The 21333-nt window shown below is 40.9% G+C and overlaps 2 protein-coding genes across 2 annotated transcripts; both read left to right on the top strand.

Annotated features, from left to right (window-relative positions):
• The first annotated feature begins 521 nt into the window (after positions 1-521).
• On the top strand, positions 522-4419 carry ticam1 (TIR domain containing adaptor molecule 1). The gene is made up of 2 exons (XM_079807652.1): positions 522-779; positions 1721-4419. Exon 2 carries the CDS (start codon positions 1825-1827, stop codon positions 3508-3510), a length of 1686 nt encoding a protein of 561 aa, XP_079663778.1. The 5' UTR covers positions 522-779; positions 1721-1824; the 3' UTR covers positions 3511-4419.
• A 169-nt stretch (positions 4420-4588) lies between these two features.
• LOC307120424 (mitochondrial import inner membrane translocase subunit TIM44-like) lies at positions 4589-19721 on the top strand. Its single transcript, XM_079807453.1, has 13 exons — positions 4589-4635; positions 5166-5273; positions 5342-5515; positions 11847-11927; positions 12201-12350; positions 12461-12597; positions 12927-13012; positions 13227-13319; positions 13593-13717; positions 13883-13933; positions 14137-14226; positions 14300-14410; positions 18429-19721. The coding sequence occupies exons 1-13, from the start codon at positions 4606-4608 to the stop codon at positions 18546-18548; spliced, it is 1356 nt and encodes a 451-aa protein (XP_079663579.1). The 5' UTR covers positions 4589-4605; the 3' UTR covers positions 18549-19721.
• The last annotated feature ends 1612 nt before the right edge of the window (positions 19722-21333 follow it).

Raw genomic sequence — 21333 nt, 5'->3', positions numbered from 1 at the left:
CACATGTTTGGCTCCTTCGCTCTGCTGTAATCTCGCGCAATTTGGTGGCCTATTATATAATAAGAGCATATTACGAAAAATTTTTATTTATAATTATTGTATAAACAGAACTAATTTTTGATTCGTATTCATTTACATGTAAAATAAAAAATTACATTTACATTTAAAATCCAATCCGTGGGTGAATCTTAAAAAAAAGTTGTTTTGTTTTTAAAATGTGGATATTAAAAGTCAAGACGATTTCCCATTGTTAAAACACAAGTATATTTCTACTTGGCAAAATACATAGAAGGACACTTGTTCATACAAGAACAAATGAAGCATATAAAAGCCTCTTTTTAAACAATAAATAAATCAATACAATGTTTTTTTTATAGTGATAGTGACTTTTATAATCTCTGAGTCATATTTTCAAATTGTTGCTAAATAACTAAAGAAGTATATTCGGTAGACTCGTTCAACAGGTCGTTTTATTCCAGACCATTAGTGTAAATGTTCCCAGTATTTTTACTGCCATCTTTTGGTCATATTAAACTATTAGTGCAGCCCTACAGAGTCCACACGGTGTTTACCTTCTTCCGCATTACACGGGAAAGGGAAAAGAACATAAACAAAATACACTTAATGTGTCACTTAATGCGTTAGATATAAAACAACAGGGAAAACACTCGTCTTTGTGTTTGATAATCAATCATTTTCGACAGATTCGCTGTTTCATCTGCGAAGGTGCGAGTTTCCCCAGTTCCTGCTTCTGAATGAATGCAGAACCATTACAAAAGGTAAGGCACACGGTTTGTGTTTCTTTAATATATTATATAAATGACCCAGCTAACAAAAATATGTTCTAAGAACGTTCCGCTAACGACCCCATTAGGTTAGCTTTCAGAAAAAAAAGTTAGATTTTCTATGAACGTTCAAAACGTCCAGTTTTAAAATGTCGTTGTTATGCGGACGTTAAGGTAACATGTCATGTTATCACTCTTAAACATCGTGGAGCGTTACTTTTGAAGTAGTAACGTTTAAAACGGTATATGAACGTCTAACTTAAAAGTTTAATGTAACGTTCCATGAACATTTCTATCATTAAAGACCTTGTGGGGCCGTATAAAGCCGCTCAGAGTAAAATTTTAGTACTAAGTGTGTCAGAATAAGTGATTCATAAAGGTTTATAAGTGTTTAGACTATGGCTGCGTCCGAAAACCTTGGCAGTGCCTCATGACTCATTGCGTCATGAAGGCACCTCACAAAACTAATTTCGGATACTTCTTAGAATCCAAATAGAAAGAGCTTTGGTGAGAACTAAACACATATTTAGTAATTTCTCAGTAGAAATGACATCAGAAGTAGAAAATATTGGTAAAAAACGTACATTTTCACACAAACTGACCAGCAAACGCAACTTTCGGACAGCATCTTTTTTTCCCAGCTCAACTGTCACAGAATGGAAAGCACGGGATTGTGGGATATCAAAGGCAGCGAAGGATACACTTCAAAACTCGATCAGATGAAGGTCTCTCAGGAGACAGGAAGTTAAGCTAACATTAGATTCGGAGTCATTAAACACTTAATTAGGATCATTTTTGACTCTTAATATTCTATTTTATGCATCATTTATAATATCTTTGTTGCATGAAAGATACAGCTTGAAAGTGTTCAAATAAATGTACTATTGATATTGAAATAGACTCGTAATCAACACAACTTTCACTTTGTCTTTCAGCATTCAGAAGCTCATGCTCAAGTGACTTCAAACTGAACACAATGACTTGAACATGTCATACGGGAGCACATATTCACGTACGATCATCCGTTCTTGCGTAAACAATGGCAGAAGATGGAGTAGAGCCTACGGAGCGAGGATTGGCGAGTCTCTCCAAGGCGTTTGAGATCCTCTCCCAGGCTGCGCAGGAGCGATGGTTCAGCCTGACCTACAAAATGGGCCGCGAAGGGCCCGAGAACGGCCGTGAACGGCCCAGGGAGCTGGTAAACGCCATGTGCTTGATTCTCCTGAAGCGGAACAGCGAGGCGCACGCTAAGCTAACCGCTAACGCCGACAGCAGCATTGGAAGCTACTTGGCCGAAATGTTCAAAATGCACGGAGAACGTTTGAATGGCGGACACATTGAGGGTTTTAAGGCGACAGACGTCAAAACATTACTGGATATCGCAAGAATTTTCGCAATTTTGGTGCAGGAGAGATTGTGCGACGAGTCGCTACGAGATCAAGCGTACTGCGCCGCTCTTGCATCAAGCAGAACGGCTGGATTGAGTTCTTTAGACGTCGAGGAGGAAGTAAAGCAAGTCTGCGGCCCTGATGCTATCGATAAATCTGACACCGAACTTTCTACTTACAAACTGACGTCTCCAGATGTGTCTGAACGAAACGCTAGCCGTTTGTTGTCTCAGCAGTCAAGTTCAGGCTGCAGTTCGTATAGTCTCGAAATAAGCTCGCCAACTGCTACCGAAACCAAAATGGCTGAATCAAAGCCGTCGAGTTTACGCACGCCAACAAATAGCGAAAGTACAACCAGTCAAGACCAACTACGATGTCCAACTACGAATATTTGCGCGAACAACCAGCTACCGAGAGCGGACGTCAATCACGCGTCAAATTCAACGCAGTGTCTAGACCAACGCGGAAGCTCCCAACTTGTGACATCCAAAAGCCCAAATGATGCTAACGCTAAGGATCGCAAACCACCAACTCAAGCTAACAGTTTTCACTCTCCAGAGGCAAGCCAAAGCGACGTAGAAGAAACGTTTTACGCCTTCGTGATCCTCCACGCAGATGAAGATGCGGACGAGGCACAAAGACTCCGAGTCAAACTCGAGCACATAATCTCCGCGACTGGCGCAACATTTTTCGAAGACTTCGCCCAACCGGGAAGGTCGACGTTAGCATGCATCGAGGACGCCATCGAGAACTCTGCGTTCGCGCTTCTGCTGCTCACGCGGAACTTCATATCCAACCTCAGCGCGACCACCGCCGATTCGGCGATCGTAAACTCGCTGGAAAACCATCACAAGTTGAACTCCGTTATTCCGCTGCTACCTCGCGAGAACCGCTTGTCTCGCAAAAGCTTTCCGTTGGTGCTTCGGACGAAAGTCGCTCTCGACGAAAGCAACAGAACGTTCGAACGCAACGCCTCGAAGGCCATCACACTGGAGAAAGTGGACGATCAAAGGAAGCTTTGGCTAATCAAACAGCGTAAGAAGAAACTACTGGAGGAACAGACGAGACTAAAAGAGGAGAACGCCAGAAACGCGGAACTACAGCGAGAGAGGGAAAGATTTGCGCGACTGAAACTAGAAAGTGAAATGCGGCAGAATAACATGTTTTGTGCACCGTCTACACCACCTCCGACGAATGGGGCGATGCATCCGCAACATAACTCGTGGCAGCCGCAGTCGTCGTGCATCCACATTGAGAACGCGCAGAACGTTATGATCGGGAATCACTCAACGATGAATGTTGACCATGTCAAAAACTCTGATGAATTTGACTTTTAAAGCTGCTGCTGTTTGAAGTGACTTGTTGTTTTAGCCAATCAGAACACTCTCTGGCTGTCAGTAGTTTTGCATGCTCGCATCCGGTTGGCTGATATGTTTTTGGGGGCGGGGTTTGGAGAAGGCCTGATGTTGAAGTTTGCTAAATCAAATACCGCTCTTTTAATATGACAGTATAATAAGTGAAACAGGAAAAAATCGAATATAATTGTATTAATTCATAGTTTGGCCTATCGGTATGTCCCATGGTGGTTTATGGTTATTTACATTTACATTTACATTTATGCATTTGGCAGACGCTTTTATCCAAAGCGACTTACATTGCATTCAAAGTACACATTTTACATTTTTTGTCAATTCTGGCTTTCCCTGGGAATCGAACCCATGACCTTGGCGTTGCTAGCGTTATGCTCTACTGTTTGAGCACAGGAAAGTACCGGTTGGTTTTATTTGTATTATTTGAGTCTAAGCTTAATTTCCATTGTGAACAATTGGTATGTTAATTACAATCGTTTTGCTTAAAGTTAAATAAAATTGCCATTTGATTGTTGTATTATTTACAATTATGTTTTCTCATGACAAACTATGATACATTATTCTGTATTGCTGTGTCTGAGGGCTCATTTCTGAATAATAAAATGGTACTTTTATTGGATTTCTGTATGACATTATATATATATAAATGTGTGTGTGTTTCATATTTTAATGGGGAAATACAAATGAGAAGTTACAATTATTTGAACTTTAATATTTGAGGCTCTACATCGCATATCACCTGTTTTGGTCACATTAAATACATTTACAAACCTTCACAAAGATTAACAAACACATTTTTAAGAATTGAAATAAAAATCTATTCAAATAAGAAACAAGCAATTAACAAAAACATATTATGTGTTTTATTAAACAATGAAAAGAAAACCCAAAACTGAGAAATAAAAATGTATAGTTATACAAACGTACAAAAATAATAATAAATGTACTTGTGACACGTCAGATAATAGGCGTCTGTTCATTGGCTGCTTCCTGACGTGGCTCCTCCCCCGGAGTTGCGTCGCAAGGTCACCAGCCAAACGGGTCACTCGCAGCGCTTCCAAGATGGCGGCCTCCTTGTGTCAGTGTTACCAGGTGAGTTTCTCATTTAAACCGTTTTTTAAGCGCTCATCAACAGCGCGACGAGTTTCGTCACGACTAGCGTAATGTTTGCGATTAAAGCAGCACGAGCGAGCGTTTGATTCACTACAACTAGTGTGTGTTTACTGCAGAAATGTGAATAGATTCACTAGTCATGCTGATGAAACATGATTCTGGCCTGGATGGAGCATTAAATATCATAACACAACTAATAAAGCTCTTTTAAATTGCATTATGTATGTGTAAATCACAATAAAATAGTGTATGTAAATCACATGAGGCGTGTTTACACCTCTTAACCATAAAATATCATGTTTTACCATGTTTTTTAGACATGTACCATGAAAATACTATGGTGTCCTTTTGGAGTGCCATCTGAGTTTGATGAAATATGAGTTATGTGTGTATAATATCGTGTTTGTAAGTGACATCAGTATCAGGAAACACACCTGAGCATGTTTATCTGGTGTATTCCCTTCATAATTATGAAATGATTGTATAGTTGTGCATGTTTTTGTGCTCAGTTGTGTGTCAGGAGAAGTTCTGCGCTCTTCTACACTCGTCATTGTGCAGCGTTTTACACCAGAGCTCATGCGTACCGGATATGTGGCCCGGCGGACAGTACGGCACAGGTGAGTGTGGGGTTTTGGGGGGAGATTTTGGGATTTTACCGTGTTTTACACTTGTGTGTGATGTACAGGCGAGGTTTATGTCCTCCGGCGGCGGGCGCAAGGGCTTCCTGGGAGAGTTTCTGGACAATCTCAAGCAGGAGCTGAGCAAGAACCAGGAGATGAAGGACAACATCAAGAAGTTTCGTGAGGAGGCCATGAAACTAGAAGAATCTGAAGCCCTCAAGCAAGCCAGGAGGAAATACGTGCGTATGAGTGTTGCATATTCACTAGGGCTGGCAAAACTAACATTTTAATTGCGATTAATCGCATACTTATCGTAATTTTAAGCATACAACATTTATGGGTCAATGACGTGGAGTGTCAAAAATATGAACATTTTTAAAACCTCTACATTACATGACTCAATTAGTCATGAGTATTCATAAATAATTCAACTATATGAGCTCAAAAGTCCCAAAATGTCATTCCGGGTTCAAACCTGAATACAAAAAATATGAATAAAAGTATTTAAAATCTACTTGGGCGTAATTGTATTGATGTTTTCAATGATACCTACAAATATAGTGATGATACTAGGCTAATTAAAATTTTTATGACAAAAAAAAACTTATTTCATTCCTGGATAACAGACATCAATGACCATTTTGGACCATAATGCATTTTGGTATGTCACATGACATATTGTATGTTAAAGTCCTAAAATTAGATTTTTTTTTGCCAGTTTTATTTTATTTTTTATTTCTGAAGCCCTCAAGCAAGCCAGGAGGAAATACGTGCGTATGAGTGTTGCATATTCACTAGGGCTGGCAAAACTAACATTTCTAATCGCGATTAATCGCATACTTATCGTGATATAAAACATACACCATTTATGGGTCACTGATGTGGCGTGTCAAAAATATGAACATTTTACATGACTCGACTTCCCCCTCTCAATTATTCATGAGTATTCATAAATAATTCAACTATATGAGCTCAAATGTCCCAAAATGTCATTACGCGTTCAAATCTGAATACAAAAATATGACTAAAAATATGATTAAAAGTATTTAAAATCTACTTTGGTATAATTGTATTGATGTTTTCAATGAAATCTACAAATATAGTGATGATACTAGGCTAATTAAAATTTTTATGACGACAAAAAAAACTTATGTCATTCCGGATAACAGACATCAATAACCATTTTGGACCATAATGCATTTTGGTATGTCACATGACATAATATTGTATGTTAAAGTCCTAAAATTAGATTTTTTTTGCCAGTTTAATTTAAAAAAAATTATTTCTGAAGCCCTCAAGCAAGCCAGGAGGAAATATGTGCGTATGAGTGTTGCATATTCTCTAGGGCTGGCAAAACTAACATTTTTAATCGCGATTAATCGCATATTTATCGTGATATTTTATATTTATTGTATATAAAGCATACACCATTTATGGGTCAATGATGTGGCGTGTCAAAAATATGACTCGACTTCCCCCCTCTGAATTACTCGTGAGTATTCATAAATAATTCAACTATATGAGCTCAAAAGTCCCAAAATGTCGTTCCGCGTTCGAACCTGAATACAAAAATATGAATAAAAATATGAATAAAAGTATTTAAAATCTACTTTGGTATAATTGTATTGATGTTTTCAATGAAATCTACAAATATAGTGATGATACTAGGCTAATTAAAATTTTTATGACGACAAAAAAAACTTATGTCATTCCTGGATAACAGACATCAATGACCATTTTGGACCATAATGCATTTTGGTATGTCACATGACATAATATTGTATGGTAAAGAAGCCCCTGAAGGAGCCCAAAACATGTGTAAATGCCAGTAAGCGCCTCTTAAAAGGATGATATTTTGGCCTTTTTGGTCACCAGTGCCCTTTAGAGATATCGTGTCCTTTTGGATAACATTTATAATGTTAATAACATTAATAATCTATTTGCTCTGATAAGATTACCTTAAAGTGATGATAGCTAAGTTGCAGTTTTCCACAGGTGGTTCAGTTAGAAAATATATTTGTTTTGTCACTCCTGGATAAAAAATAAATAAATTGGGTATGTCGCTCAGAGAAGCTGTCAATCATGACGTCACACCCCTGTTTTTATAGCATCAAATAACTAACTAAAACCAACACTTGAACTAACATCAGTGTGATGATATCTACCTAAAATGACTGAAACCAAAGTGTAATTTGATTGTTTACTTTGTCTGTGTCCAATGGAGAGGGAACAGTCATTGTTTAAATGCATCGACTCAGTGGAATGAAAATTAGGGCTGCCATTAACGACTATTTTTATATCGACTAATGTATCACAATAATTTTCAATCATTTTACTTAAAAACTTTTAATTTAACTTGCAACGTTGGCCTTCAGTAGTGTACTATACAAAAAGTATAAATGTAAAGTTTTATGTTTTTTTTAGTTTTATGACAAAATGTAAAACTAAAAGAGTACAAATGTAAAAAGGTACAAATTTGTAAACCAACATAACAAAAAAAGAGAATATCAGCAAATACTTTTTATATAGAATAGTGTTGTCACGATACCAACATTATGACTTTGATACAAATACCAGACTAAAATACCTCAATACCGATACTGAATCCATACCATGGCTAAAAACAGTAAAGGTAATTGAATAATATGACAGAACTTACTATTCATTGTTTTATCATTTGTTTTAGGGTTAAAAAAACCCCTAAAAACTCACTTGGCCGGCATGTTCCTGCCCTGCTTCACACAGAATATGAGCTCCGGCCCTTTAAGAGCTGCACGGACCAAATTCATTGTAACACCCGATTTCTCACTCAACTCTGTATACGTTCACTAAAGCAGAGGTGGAAAGAGTAACAAAATATTCTACTCAAGTAAAAGTACTATTACTTCAATTCAATTTTACTTAAGTACAAGTAAAAGTACTTGTCTAAAAATGTACTCAAGTAAAAGTAAAAAGTAGTTCATTTAAAATGTACTCAGAGTAAAAGTTACTGAGTTACTTTTTTAACATCTCCTGTGTAGGGTTGTGGTAGAATGAGATTTTCACGATATATGAAAACATCGGAGTTTCACAGCATCACGGTATTAAACAATTATTTAATAAATAAACTGTATTATCACCAGTTAAATTGCCATTAAATGAATGAAAACTGTTGTTTTTTTTGTTTGTTTTTTACAAATGCTTTATTATAAGAAACTTGAGACCATTTGTTTTGTTTATTAAAATCAACCAAATTCAATAAATGGTTATGAATTAGAATAACAACTTATTTTTATCATTAACTTATTAAAATGTTTAAGAATCCTATGAATTTTTTCTTTTTATGATTTTTATACAAATATATGACCAAAACGGTGGGAATTAAATAAAATGTAACAAACTTTTATCCTTTAATTTTTTTGGCAAAGTGCTGCAAAACAGAGATTTTCAAAAACGTTTATTTTAATGGGTTTTAGTGAAGAGCTGCTTCTGTTTTTTTTTTTAAATGTTCATGTGCTCATGTCCAAATATGGTTTGTGAGACGTTAAAACACCACGAGCATCGCGTACTTGAGTATGTAGTCGACGAAACGGCGCTGCTCATCACAGAGACAGAACAAGCAGATCATTTATTTATAGCAGTGTTTTGCTTTAATATTCACAGACCATGTCGCGATTTGATTTATTGTACAGCTCTACCGTCGATGTATTAATTTATCCATCAGTTTGCTTGTTTTTCGTGATATCTGCGTTATACTGTAAATGAATTGTCGTGACTGGATTCCGGGATTCCCTCTGAATCACAGAAATCACTCTGCATTAAGTCAAAAACATACCTTTATCTACACAGAGGGATGTTCCCGGACATGTTCTATGCATTTCCTCATTTGCATCAACATTTTTTGTAACTTTGATTGCCTCCAGGCTCCAGGACAACACCACGTTATTTTTTTTCTATATCCAAGTAGCCTATTCCCATACTAACTGGTTCACGACGGCGTTTCGCTTTCAGCTGGATCTCCATCTTTTTGTGATTTTTGCGCGTTCTCCCGCCCTTCAATTCAATGCAGTCTTTTCCGGATCGCTTTTTCCCCACTTTCGTATTATTTATTTATTTTACTCAGTAACGGATGTGGTTTAAAATGTAGCGAAGTACAATACTTAAAACAAAACATACTTAAGTAAAAGTAAAATTACAGATTTTTAAAACTACTTAAAAAAGTAGAAGTACACAGAAAAACTACTCAATTACAGTAACGCGAGTAAATGTAATTCGTTACTTTCCACCTTTGCACTAAAGACATATCCGACTGCGTTTACCCGAATACTCGTCAGGACGTGCATTTTTACAGATGTTTTACCATTGCGTTCTTTTTCCTGAGCTGCGCGTATATATTTGACTGTTCTGCTTCCATTGTTTAGTGAACTCACTCCTGCTGTCACACACACACGTCCTCACTCCTGCTGTCACACACACGTCCTCACTCCTGCTGTCACACACACACGTCCTCACTCCTGCTGTCACACACACACGTCCTCACACACGTCCTCACTCCTGCTGTCACACACACACGTCCTCACTCCTGCTGTCACACACACACGTCCTCACTCCTGCTGTCACACACACGTCCTCACTCCTGCTGTCACACACACACGTCCTCACTCCTGCTGTCACACACACACGTCCTCACTCCTGCTGTCACACACACACGTCCTCACTCCTGCTGTCACACACACACGTCCTCACTCCTGCTGTCACACACACACGTCCTCACTCCTGCTGTCACACACACACGTCCTCACTCCTGCTGTCACACACACACGTCCTCACTCCTGCTGTCACACACACACGTCCTCACTCCTGCTGTCACACACACACGTCCTCACTCCTGCTGTCACACACACACGTCCTCACTCCTGCTGTCACACACACGTCCTCACTCCTGCTGTCACACACACACGTCCTCACTCCTGCTGTCACACACACACGTCCTCACTCCTGCTGTCACACACACACGTCCTCACTCCTGCTGTCACACACACGTCCTCACTCCTGCTGTCACACACACACGTCCTCACTCCTGCTGTCACACACACACGTCCTCACTCCTGCTGTCACACACACGTCCTCACTCCTGCTGTCACACACACACGTCCTCACTCCTGCTGTCACACACACACGTCCTCACTCCTGCTGTCACACACACACGTCCTCACTCCTGCTGTCACACACACGTCCTCACTCCTGCTGTCACACACACACGTCCTCACTCCTGCTGTCACACACACACGTCCTCACTCCTGCTGTCACACACACACGTCCTCACTCCTGCTGTCACACACACACGTCCTCACTCCTGCTGTCACACACACGTCCTCACTCCTGCTGTCACACACACACATCCTCACTCCTGCTGTCACACACACACGTCCTCACTCCTGCTGTCACACACACACGTCCTCACTCCTGCTGTCACACACACGTCCTCACTCCTGCTGTCACACACACACGTCCTCACTCCTGCTGTCACACACACACGTCCTCACTCCTGCTGTCACACACACACGTCCTCACTCCTGCTGTCACACACACACGTCCTCACTCCTGCTGTCACACACACACGTCCTCACTCCTGCTGTCACACATCTACTTACATTAAGAAATACTGCTCTTATTAGAGTGCTGTCATTTTTAAAGTACCGGTACTAATACAATTTCATATCGTACCCCCAGTCGACTAATTAAAGGCGTCGACCAATCGCGATAGGCCTACTGAAAATATGTAATATAAGTCTCAGGCATCCTCAGAGTGTGTCTGTGAAGTTTCAGCTCAAACTACCCCTCAGACCATGTTGTAAATGCCCATTTTTGAGTGGAAGTAAAGACATGCTGTTTTTGTGCATGTGTCTTTAAATGCAAATGAGCTGCTGCTCCACCCCCTTTTCCAGAAGAGGGTGGAGCCTCCGATACTCTCCCAAAAACTACAACATCTGTTTGGTTTTGATGATCATCTCTATCGCGATCACGTGACGTTCACTTCTTCATCATCATAAAAGTTTATGATCTGATATAGTGTAAACTTCTGATATATGGCTTTCTGAGCGCACACACACACACCTGAAGCACACGCACAGAAAGCTGTGTGTCAGACGGAGCGTCCCGTGAGTATTAAACTAAGAATGCTCTGATGAGGAGATAAACATGGCGGACTGTGTACAGCTCTACTCTAGGGCGGGGTCAGTCAGCAGTGGGCGGGGCCTAAGCAATGTGACGTCACACTACCAGAGTCTGCAAACGGCTTGTTCTGAGACGCTGGTTTTGATTTATAGGGTTAAAAAAAGAGGAGTGGGTGGATTTTTACCATTATAGTGTGGTTGTGTTTATGTTCAAACACTTGTAAAAGTGCATTTTACATAATAGGTGCTCTTTAATGACGCAATTTCGCGTGCTTCAGTCATATATTGCGTAAAATTATTTTGAATGAATCGCTTGTGTTAACATTGGCAGCCCTACTACTAACATTAGCGTAGTTATAAGCATCATGTGTCCTGTGAAATTGTGCTGAATTGTGTTTTTGTCGGTGTCTTCCAGAAAACCATCGAGTCTGAAACGGCCAAAACCTCTGACGTCTTGAAGAAAACTCTGGGGACGATATCAGAGACGGTGAAGGAGGTGCGTGGGAATCGCTGCGGTGTTGACATGCACTTTCTGAGGACATTAGCATTTATTTATTCATCCAGAGTGTTCTCGTTTGCATAAGTGCTGAACGTCATGTTTCTGCAGAGTGTTTACGCTGCACTATTGCCATGTTCTGCGACGGATTACATTTCAGAAGCGTCTTTTGGATTTTGTTCTGATTTTGTGTGGAAAACACTCATTTAAACTGCAGTGAAGTGTGTGTGTTATATTGTAGTTGATATTTAAACTGGATGTATTTCTCCTCAGGGTTTGGAAGAGGTGGGTCGCTCTGACATCGGGAAGAAGATCAAGGAAGGCATGGAGGAGGCTGCCAAAACGGCCAAGCAGTCGGCAGAGACGGTGTCTAAGGGCGGGGAAAAACTGGGAAAGACCGGAGCGTTTCGGGCGATCTCACAGGTCCCTACTGCCATGCTGAGGCTTGGGCCGAAATACCATAAGCGACGAGTTTTCTCGCGTACATGTTGTGATAGTTTCAGCCCTTACGCCTGCATGATCTTTGTGTTCAGGGCGTGGAGAGTGTGAAGAAAGAGATCGGTGAGCTCGGAGAGAGCGGCCCATACCGGCCGCCCAGCCGACTGAGGAAGAGGAGCGACTTCTCATCCAAGGCTGGAGGCGCTGAAGCCAAAGTCTTCGAGGCCAACGAGTAGGTCTAATATGACGTTTATGTCGTTGTGCATTAAATGGAAAAATCACTGGGAAATCTTGGGTCCTCCATCCATGTGGATGTTACTCTGACACACACCACCTAGCTAAGCATTGTTGAGACCATGTCCAGCCTTTCCGGGGTCTAGTGGAGTCCATGCCTCGACGGGTCAGGGCTGTTTTGGTAGCAAAAACGGGACCAACACAATGTTAGGAAGGTGGTCATAGTGTTATGCCTGTTTGGTGTATATGTATATATGAACTCTGAATGACTTTGACGCATTTACTCATGAATAGCATCTTAACGTAGTGTTTTTCTTTCTCCTGAAGGGAGGCGATGGGCGTTGTGCTTCACAAGGACTCTAAATGGTATCAGCAGTGGAAGGAGTTCAAGGACAACAATGCTGTCTTCAACAGTGAGTGGAGCTGCAGTGCGGCGTCTGTCCAGCAGGTGGCGCTGAGATCTGGATGTTGGGCGGTAGTTGAAGAGTTCACTGCAGCAGTTAGAGCCTCGTTTAGCGCAGTGATAAGAGGGAAAGAGGGAAAGGCTGCGTGTGTCCCAGAACATGATGTGAGATGCATGTGCTGTGTTATTGAGCCGAGTCACTTCATGTGCTTTTCTCCTCCCAGGGTTCTTTGAGATGAAGATGAAGTATGATGAGAGTGACAACGCCTTCATCAGAGCGTCCCGCGCCGTCACAGACAAAATGACCGACATCATCGGTAAAGACACACTGTGCTTATGCTTTACTGAGGAGGAGAAATGGTTACAATGTTGAGAGAAAAAGTTGCTTTTACAAAATAACTTGCAACTACGAAAAGTAAAAGTCTCAATTGTGAAAGATATAAAGTCAGACTGATGGATGGATGGATGGATGGATGGATGGATGGACGGATGGATTGAGGAACAGATGGTGGGATAGATAGATAGATGGATGGATGGATGGATAGATAGATAAAATAGACAGACGGCTGAGTCTCCTCTTCTCTTCTCAGGCGGTTTATTCTCTAAAACGGAGATGTCTGAGGTTCTGACTGAGATCCTGAAGGTGGACCCGAGTTTCGACAAGGACTCGTTCCTCAAGCAGTGCGAGAGAGACATCATCCCCAACATCCTCGAGGTGAGACACACATCCCAGCATGCATCACTCCCAGACACAGACATCCCAGCATGCATCACTCCCAGACACAGACATCCCAGCATGCATCGCTCCCAGACACAGACATCCCAGCATGCATCGCTCCCAGACACAGAGAGCACACTGACTCTGACCCTCTGTTTGCAGGCCATGATCCAGGGCGAGCTGGAGGTGCTGAAGGACTGGTGCTATGAGGCTGTGAGTGTGTGTGTGTGTGTGTGTGTGTGTGTGTGTGTGTGTGTGCGTGTGCGTGTGCGTGTGCGTGTGCGTGTGCGTGTGCGTGTGCGTGTGCGTGTGCGTGTGCGTGTGCGTGTGCGTGTGCGTGTGCGTGTGCGTGTGCGTGTGTGTGTGTTCTCTGCTGAGCTCTCAGCGGTTCTGCTCTGACTCTGCTTCTGCTTCAGACCTACAGTCAGCTGGCTCACCCCATCCAGCAGGCCAAGGCCATGGGCCTCCAGTTCCACTCACAGATCCTGGACATCGATAACATTGATGTAAGTACAGAAGGGAAGAGGCCCAATAATAATCCGCCTCTGAATCTCTGAGTAACTGTGGTTTCCTCTGCAGCTGGCCATGGGGAAGATGATGGAGCAGGGGCCCGTTCTCATCATCACCTTCCAGGCTCAGCTGGTGATGGTCATCCGGAACATGAAGGGTGAAGTGGTGGAGGGAGACCCGGTGAGTTAGCGCTCGCATGACGAACGGCTCTCAGCCATTAGTGTCGTTACCCCCGGCGATCGCTCCGATGAGCTCACTCGGGGCCCGGAGCCGCTGTGGCTGTGCAGGTATTAATCTACTAAAGGGCCAAATGTAACGGCACACCAGGGGTGTTTTACATTAGAAGATTGTAGTTCAGCGACAGAGAGACGGATAGACAGAGAGATGGATAGACAGAGAGACGGATGGATGGATGGATGGATGGATGGATGGATGGATGGATGGATTGATAAATAGATAGATACAGTGAGGAAAATAAGTATTTGAACACCCTTCTATTTTGCAAGTTCTCCCACTTAGAAATCATGGAGGGGTCTGAAATTGTCATCGTAGGTGCATGTCCACTGTGAGAGACATAATCTAAAAAAAAAAAATCCAGAAATCACAATGTATGATTTTTTACATATTTATTTGTATTATACAGCTGCAAATAAGTATTTGAACACCTGTCTATCAGCTAGAATTCTGACCCTCAAAGACCTGTTAGTCTGCCTTTAAAATGTCCACCTCCACTCCATTTATTATCCTAAATTAGATGCACCTGTTTGAGGTCGTTAGCTGCATAAAGACACCTGTCCACCCCATACAATCTGTAAGAATCCAACTACTAACATGGCCAAGACCAAAGAGCTGCCCAAAGACACTAGAGACAAAATTGTACACCTCCACAAGGCTGGAAAGGGCTACGGGGAAATTGCCAAGCAGCTTGGTGAAAAAAGGTCCACTGTTGGAGCAATCATTAGAAAATGGAAGAAGCTAAACAAGACTGTCAATCTCCCTCGTACTGGGGCTCCATGCAAGATCTCACCTCGTGGGGTCTCAATGATCCTAAGAAAGGTGAGAAATCAGCCCAGAACTACACGGGAGGATCTGGTCAATGACCTGAAAAGAGCTGGGACCACCATTTCCAAGGTTACTGTTGGTAATACACTAAGACGTCATGGTTTGAAATCATGCATGGCACGGAAGGTTCCCCTGCTTAAACCAGCACATGTCCAGGCCCAGCTTAAGTTTGCCAATGACCATTTGGATGATCCAGAGGAGTCATGGGAGAAAGTCATGTGGTCAGATCAGACCAAAATCGAACTTTTTGGTCATAATTCCACTAAACGTGTTTGGAGGAAGAAGAATGATGAGTAGCATCCCAAGAACACCATCCCTACTGTGAAGCATGGGGGTGGCAGCATCATGCTGTGGGGGTGTTTTTCTGCACATGGGACAGGGCGACTGCACTGTATTAAGGAGAGGATGACCGGGGCCATGTATTGCGAGATTTTGGGGAACAACCTCCTTCCCTCAGTTAGAGCACTGAAGATGGGTCGAGACTGGGTCTTCCAACATGACAATGACCCGAAGCACAGCCAGGATAACCAATGAGTGTCTCTGTAAGAAGCATATCAAGGTTCTGGCGTGGCCTAGCCAGTCTCCAGACCTAAACCCAATAGAGAATCTTTGGAGGGAGCTCAAACTCAGTGTTTCTCAGCGACAGGCCAGAAACCTGACTGATCTAGAGAAGATCTGTGTGGAGGAGTGGGCCAAAATCCCTCCTGCAGTGCAAACCTGCTGAAAAACTACAGGAAACGTTTGACCTCTGTAATGGCAAACAAAGGCTACTGTACCAAATATTAACATAGATTTTCTCAGGTGTTCAAATACTTATTTGCAGCTGTATCATACAAATAAATAGTTACAAAATCATACATTGTGATTTCTGGATTTTTTTTTTAGATTATGTCTCTCACAGTGGACATGCACATATGATGACAATTTCAGACCCCTCCATGATTTCTAAGTGGGAGAACTTGCAAAATAGCAGGGTGTTCAAATACTTATTTTCCTCACTTTAGTTAAATAGATAGATAGATAGATAGATAGATAGATAGATAGATAGATAGATAGATAGATAGATAGATAGATAGATAGATAGATAGATAGATAGATGGATGGATGGATGGATGGATGGATGGATGGATGGATGGATGGATGGATGGATGGATGGATGGATTGATTGAGGAACAGATGGACGGATAGATAGATAGATAGATAGATAGATAGACAGACAGACAGACAGACAGACAGACAGGATAGATAGATAGAAAGAACCCCAAATCAGAAAAAAGTTGGGACAGTATGGAAAACGCAAAAAAAAAAGTGATTTCTAAATTTACTTTGACTTGTATTTCATTGCAGACAATATGAACAAAAAATAATTCATGTTTTGTCTGATCAACTTCATGTCATTTGTAAATATGCATCCTTTCCTGTCATTCAGACCTGCAACACATTTAAAAAAAAGTTGGGACAGTAAAGCATTTACCACTTTGTAATGTTGCCATTCCTTTTCACAACACTTAAAAGACGTTTAGGGACTGAAGACACCAAGTGATGAAGTGTTTCAGGTGTAATTTTGTCCCATTCTTCCTGCAAACAAGTCTTAAGGTGGGCAACAGTACGGGGTCTTCGTTGTCGCATTTTGCGCTTCAAAATGCGCCACACATTCTCTATTGGAGACAGGTCGGGACTGAGGCAGGCCAGTCAAGTACCCGTACCCTCTTCCTCCGCAGCCAGGACTTTGTAATGTGTGCAAAATGTGGTTTTGCATTGTCTTGTTGAAATATGCATGGACGTCCCTGGAAAAGATGTCTTCTTGAAGGCAGCATATTATGCTCCAAAATCTCTGTACTTTTCAGCATTAATGGTGCCTTCACAGAAGTGCAAGTTACCTTTGCCTAGGGCACTGACACAACCCCATACCATGACAGACCCTGGCTTTTGCACTTGTTGCTGGTAACAGTCTGGATGATCCTTTTCTTCTTTGGTCCGGAGTACACAGCGTCCATTCCTCCCAAAAAATTCCTGAAATACTGATTCATCTGACCACAGTACACGTTTCCACTGTGTGATGGTCCATCCCAGATTCCTCCGAGCCCAGAGAAGTCGACGGCGCTTCTGGACACTGTTAACATAGGGCTTCCTTTTGGCACAGTACAGTTTTAACTGGCATTTGTGGATGTAACTACGTATTGTGGTACTTGACAAAGGTTTGCCAAAGTAGTCCTGAGCCCATGTGGTGATATCGCTTATAGATGAATGACGATTCTTGATGCAGTGCCGCCTGAGGGATCGGAGATCACGGTTGTTCAGCTTAGGCTTGCGCCCTTGTCCTTTACGCACTGAAATTCCTTGAATCTTGTAATTGTTATGCACTGTTGAATGTGAAATATCCAAATCTCTTCCTATCTTTCTTAGAGGAACATTGTTTTTAAAAATTTCAATAATTTTCTCACGTATTTGTTGGCAAACTGGCGATCCTCTGCCCATCTTTGCTCCTAAAGGATTAGACCTTTCTTGGATGCTGCTTTTGTACCAAATCATAATTACAATCACCTGTTGACATCAACTGTTTCAAATCACATCATTATTTAACCATTTTACCTCATTACTAGACCTAAATTGCTCCTGTCCCAACTTTTTTTTAAATGTGTTGCAGGTCTGAATGACAGGAAAGGATGCATATTTACAAATGACATGAAGTTGACCAGACAAAACATGAAATATTTTTTGTTCATATTGTCTGCAATGAAATACAAGTCAAAGTAAATTTAGAAATCACTTCTTTTTTTTTTTTTTTTTTTTTGCGTTTTCCATACTGTCCCAACTTTTTCTGATTTGGGGTTATAGATAGATAGATAGATAGATAGATAGATAGATAGATAGATAGATAGATAGATAGATAGATAGATGGATGGATGGATGGATGGATGGATGGATGGATGGATGGATGGATGGATGGATGGATGGATGGATGGATGGATGGATGGATGGATGGATGGATGGATGGATACACAGACGGACGGACAGATAGAACGTCTAGACAGACAGACGGAGAGATGGATAGAATATTTCCCGCCGCTGAAGTATCTGTCATGTGTCTGAATAAATCTGACGGCGTTCATGAAATCCACCGTTTGCGTTTCAGGGGAAGGTTCTGAGGATGATGTACGTCTGGGCGTTGTGTCGAGATCAGGACGAGCTGAACCCATACGCCGCTTGGAGACTCTTGGACATCTCGGCATCCAGTACTGAGCAGATTCTGTGAAGACGCTTCTACAAGGGACTCAGGGGGCGTGGCTCAGCCAGGGGGCGTGGCCACACACACATCCACTTGTTTTACATAACCCCGCCCCCAGCGGTTTCTTCCAGAGCCCTTTCAGGAACCCTGACTCGACCGCAGGGTTGTTTGCATTTGAGCCAAAATGGCCGACGGTTGGACTCGCGCCTCTGGACCGAAACCCCATCAGTCTGAAAGACTGAAAGACTCATTTTTGTTTGTGTGTACTGTCTGTCTAACTGTTCTGGAAGATCGAGTGGTCATCAAGTGCCATTCTACACAGCTATCAATAACGATGTTTAATAATAATTATAATAAAAGTACTTTATTTATATTGGATTGAATCTGAAGATAAGAGGCCTGGGGAGGACTGGTTAAACCGGATACAGTCTGGAACCGACATATTTATTAAAGATTTGGTCCTGTTAGCCAGATTGTGTAGTTTTATCAATTACTTACTGTATCTTTAAGGTCGGCCTTAAGGCTTTCTCCTTTCGGAGTGTCTGGAAGAGTTCAACAAATTTATCAAGCCATCAAATAGTCTTTTATTAATTTCCGCCTCATGTGGGGCTAAAATAGCAGGTCGTTTACAAATATGACAGTATCGTTCATATAAAAATAAGTCGCTGGTTGATGTACAACTTGATTATCTGGATCAAAAACGTGAAATGTATATTAAAATTATTCCATGCTTCACCAGTCACCATGAAAGATGTGCTGATATGTTGATTTATTTCACTCATTTTATGTTTATAGACAATATGGATATAAGGGTTTTTATAATAAAAACAACATTAGAATAACTTTTAGTGGTATTAGAGTAAAAATATAATGAATATGTAATATAGTGCATATTTTTTAACTACAGTTTATTGAATGGCGTTTCTGAGGTAAATGTAATGTGAGCTGTTGAATCCGCGGCTGAAGCGCTGACTGAGTGATTACACGAGGTATGAACTTCATTAAGTTGTACTGACTCTTTCAACGTAGACTCTGGTGTTCATTCATGTTTATTTGGTGCTGTATAGTATTATTAAAGAGGGAGAGATGATCGGTTCACGCGCCGCTTCAACTGAAGGGTGAACAGCGATCAGTCCCCACACGAGCGCCAAAACGGTATTGTTTGAATTTCGTAATAAAACGTACACAATTTGAAAGCTGAGACTTTGTTTCATATCAAAAGTAGCCTGTTCTGTCTGCGTTTTTTCCGTGTCCTCTTTTTCCCACAATGTTTTTGGACGTGTGGCGCGTGAGAAGAGCACAATTTCTTAACTCGCTCTGAGAGTTGGCAGCCCAGTCCATATTGTGTTTCAGTAAATTGTTGCAAATATACTGTAAGTTTGAACAGTTTGGTTAACCTTTCTTTTAGCAGATCTAGTTGTATACATCTATTTATAGCAAACAGCATTTATGTTGTCAAATATGCCACTGCTTGTCACGATTTTGGATTTAGCAAGGGTAGTGTAAATGTTCAGATGTGATGTCAAGCTAGCTACTAGTAAAAACTAGATAACTGCCATGAAGGTATAGCTCAATTTAAAGTAGTTTATAGTTACTTTTTTTAAGTAGTTGGCTACACTACAGGCTACTAACAATCTAACAATTTAAATTACTCTTTTAAAAACAATTTAGCGACACTACAAGCTACTAGCAAAAACTAGCTAACTGCAATGAAGGTACATAGCTACTAACAAAAACTAGCTAACTGAAATTAAGGCGTATAGCTACTTACATAAACTAACTAACTGAAATTAAGGCGTATAGCTACTAACAAAAACTAGCTAACTGAAATTAAGGCGTATAGCTACTTACATAAACTAGCTAACTGAAATTGAGGCGTATAGCTACTTACAAAAACTAGCTAACTGAAATTAAGGCGTATGGCTACTTAGCTAACTGAAGTTAAGGCGTATAGCTACTTACAAAAACTAGCTAACTGAAATTAAGGCGTATGGCTACTTACAAAAACTAGCTAACTGAAATTAAGGCGTATAGCTACTTAGCTAACTGAAATTAAGGTGTATAGCTACTTACAAAAACTAGCTAACTGAAATTAAGCCGTATAGGTACTTACAAAAACTAGCTAACTGAAATTAAGGTGTATAGCTACTTACAAAAACTAGCTAACTGAAATTAAGCCGTATAGGTACTTACAAAAATTAGCTAACTGAAATTAAGGTGTATAGCTACTTACAAAAACTAGCTAACTGAAATTAAGGCGTATAGCTACTTAGCTAACTGAAATTAAGGCGTATAGCTACTTACATAAACTAGCTAACTGAAGTTAAGGCGTATAGCTACTAACAAAAACTAGCTAACTGAAATTAAGGCGTATAGCTACTTACATAAACTAGCTAACTGAAATTAAGGCGTATAGCTACTTACAAAAACTAGCTAACTGAAATTAAGTCGTATAGCTACTTAGCTAACTGAAATTAAGGCGTATAGCTACTTACATAAACTACCTAACTGAAGTTAAGGCGTATAGCTACTTACAAAAACTAGCTAACTGAAATTAAGGCGTATAGCTACTTACAAAAACTAGCTAACTGAAATTAAGGCGTATAGCTACTTAGCTAACTGAAATTAAGGTGTATAGCTACTTACAAAAACTAGCTAACTGAAATTAAGCCGTATAGGTACTTACAAAAACTAGCTAACTGAAATTAAGGTGTATAGCTACTTACAAAAACTAGCTAACTGAAATTAAGCCGTATAGGTACTTACAAAAACTAGCTAACTGAAATTAAGGTGTATAGCTAATTACAAAAAC

The sequence above is a fragment of the Gobio gobio genome, assembly GCF_949357685.1.
Source record: "Gobio gobio genome assembly, chromosome: 24".
NCBI classification, from domain to species: Eukaryota; Metazoa; Chordata; class Actinopteri; order Cypriniformes; family Gobionidae; genus Gobio; species Gobio gobio.
This window is presented reverse-complemented; position numbering and strand designations above follow the sequence as displayed.

Coding starts and splice junctions, on each gene's coding strand:
- ticam1 (XM_079807652.1), top strand. CDS start 1,825: ATGGCAGAAGATGGAGTAGAGCCTACGGAGCGAGGATTGGCGAGTCTC.
- LOC307120424 (XM_079807453.1), top strand. CDS start 4,606: ATGGCGGCCTCCTTGTGTCAGTGTTACCAG. Junction 12,598..12,926: donor AAAGTCTTCGAGGCCAACGA/GTAGGTCTAATA, acceptor TTTCTCCTGAAG/GGAGGCGATGGGCGTTGTGC. Junction 13,320..13,592: donor CAAAATGACCGACATCATCG/GTAAAGACACAC, acceptor TTCTCTTCTCAG/GCGGTTTATTCTCTAAAACG.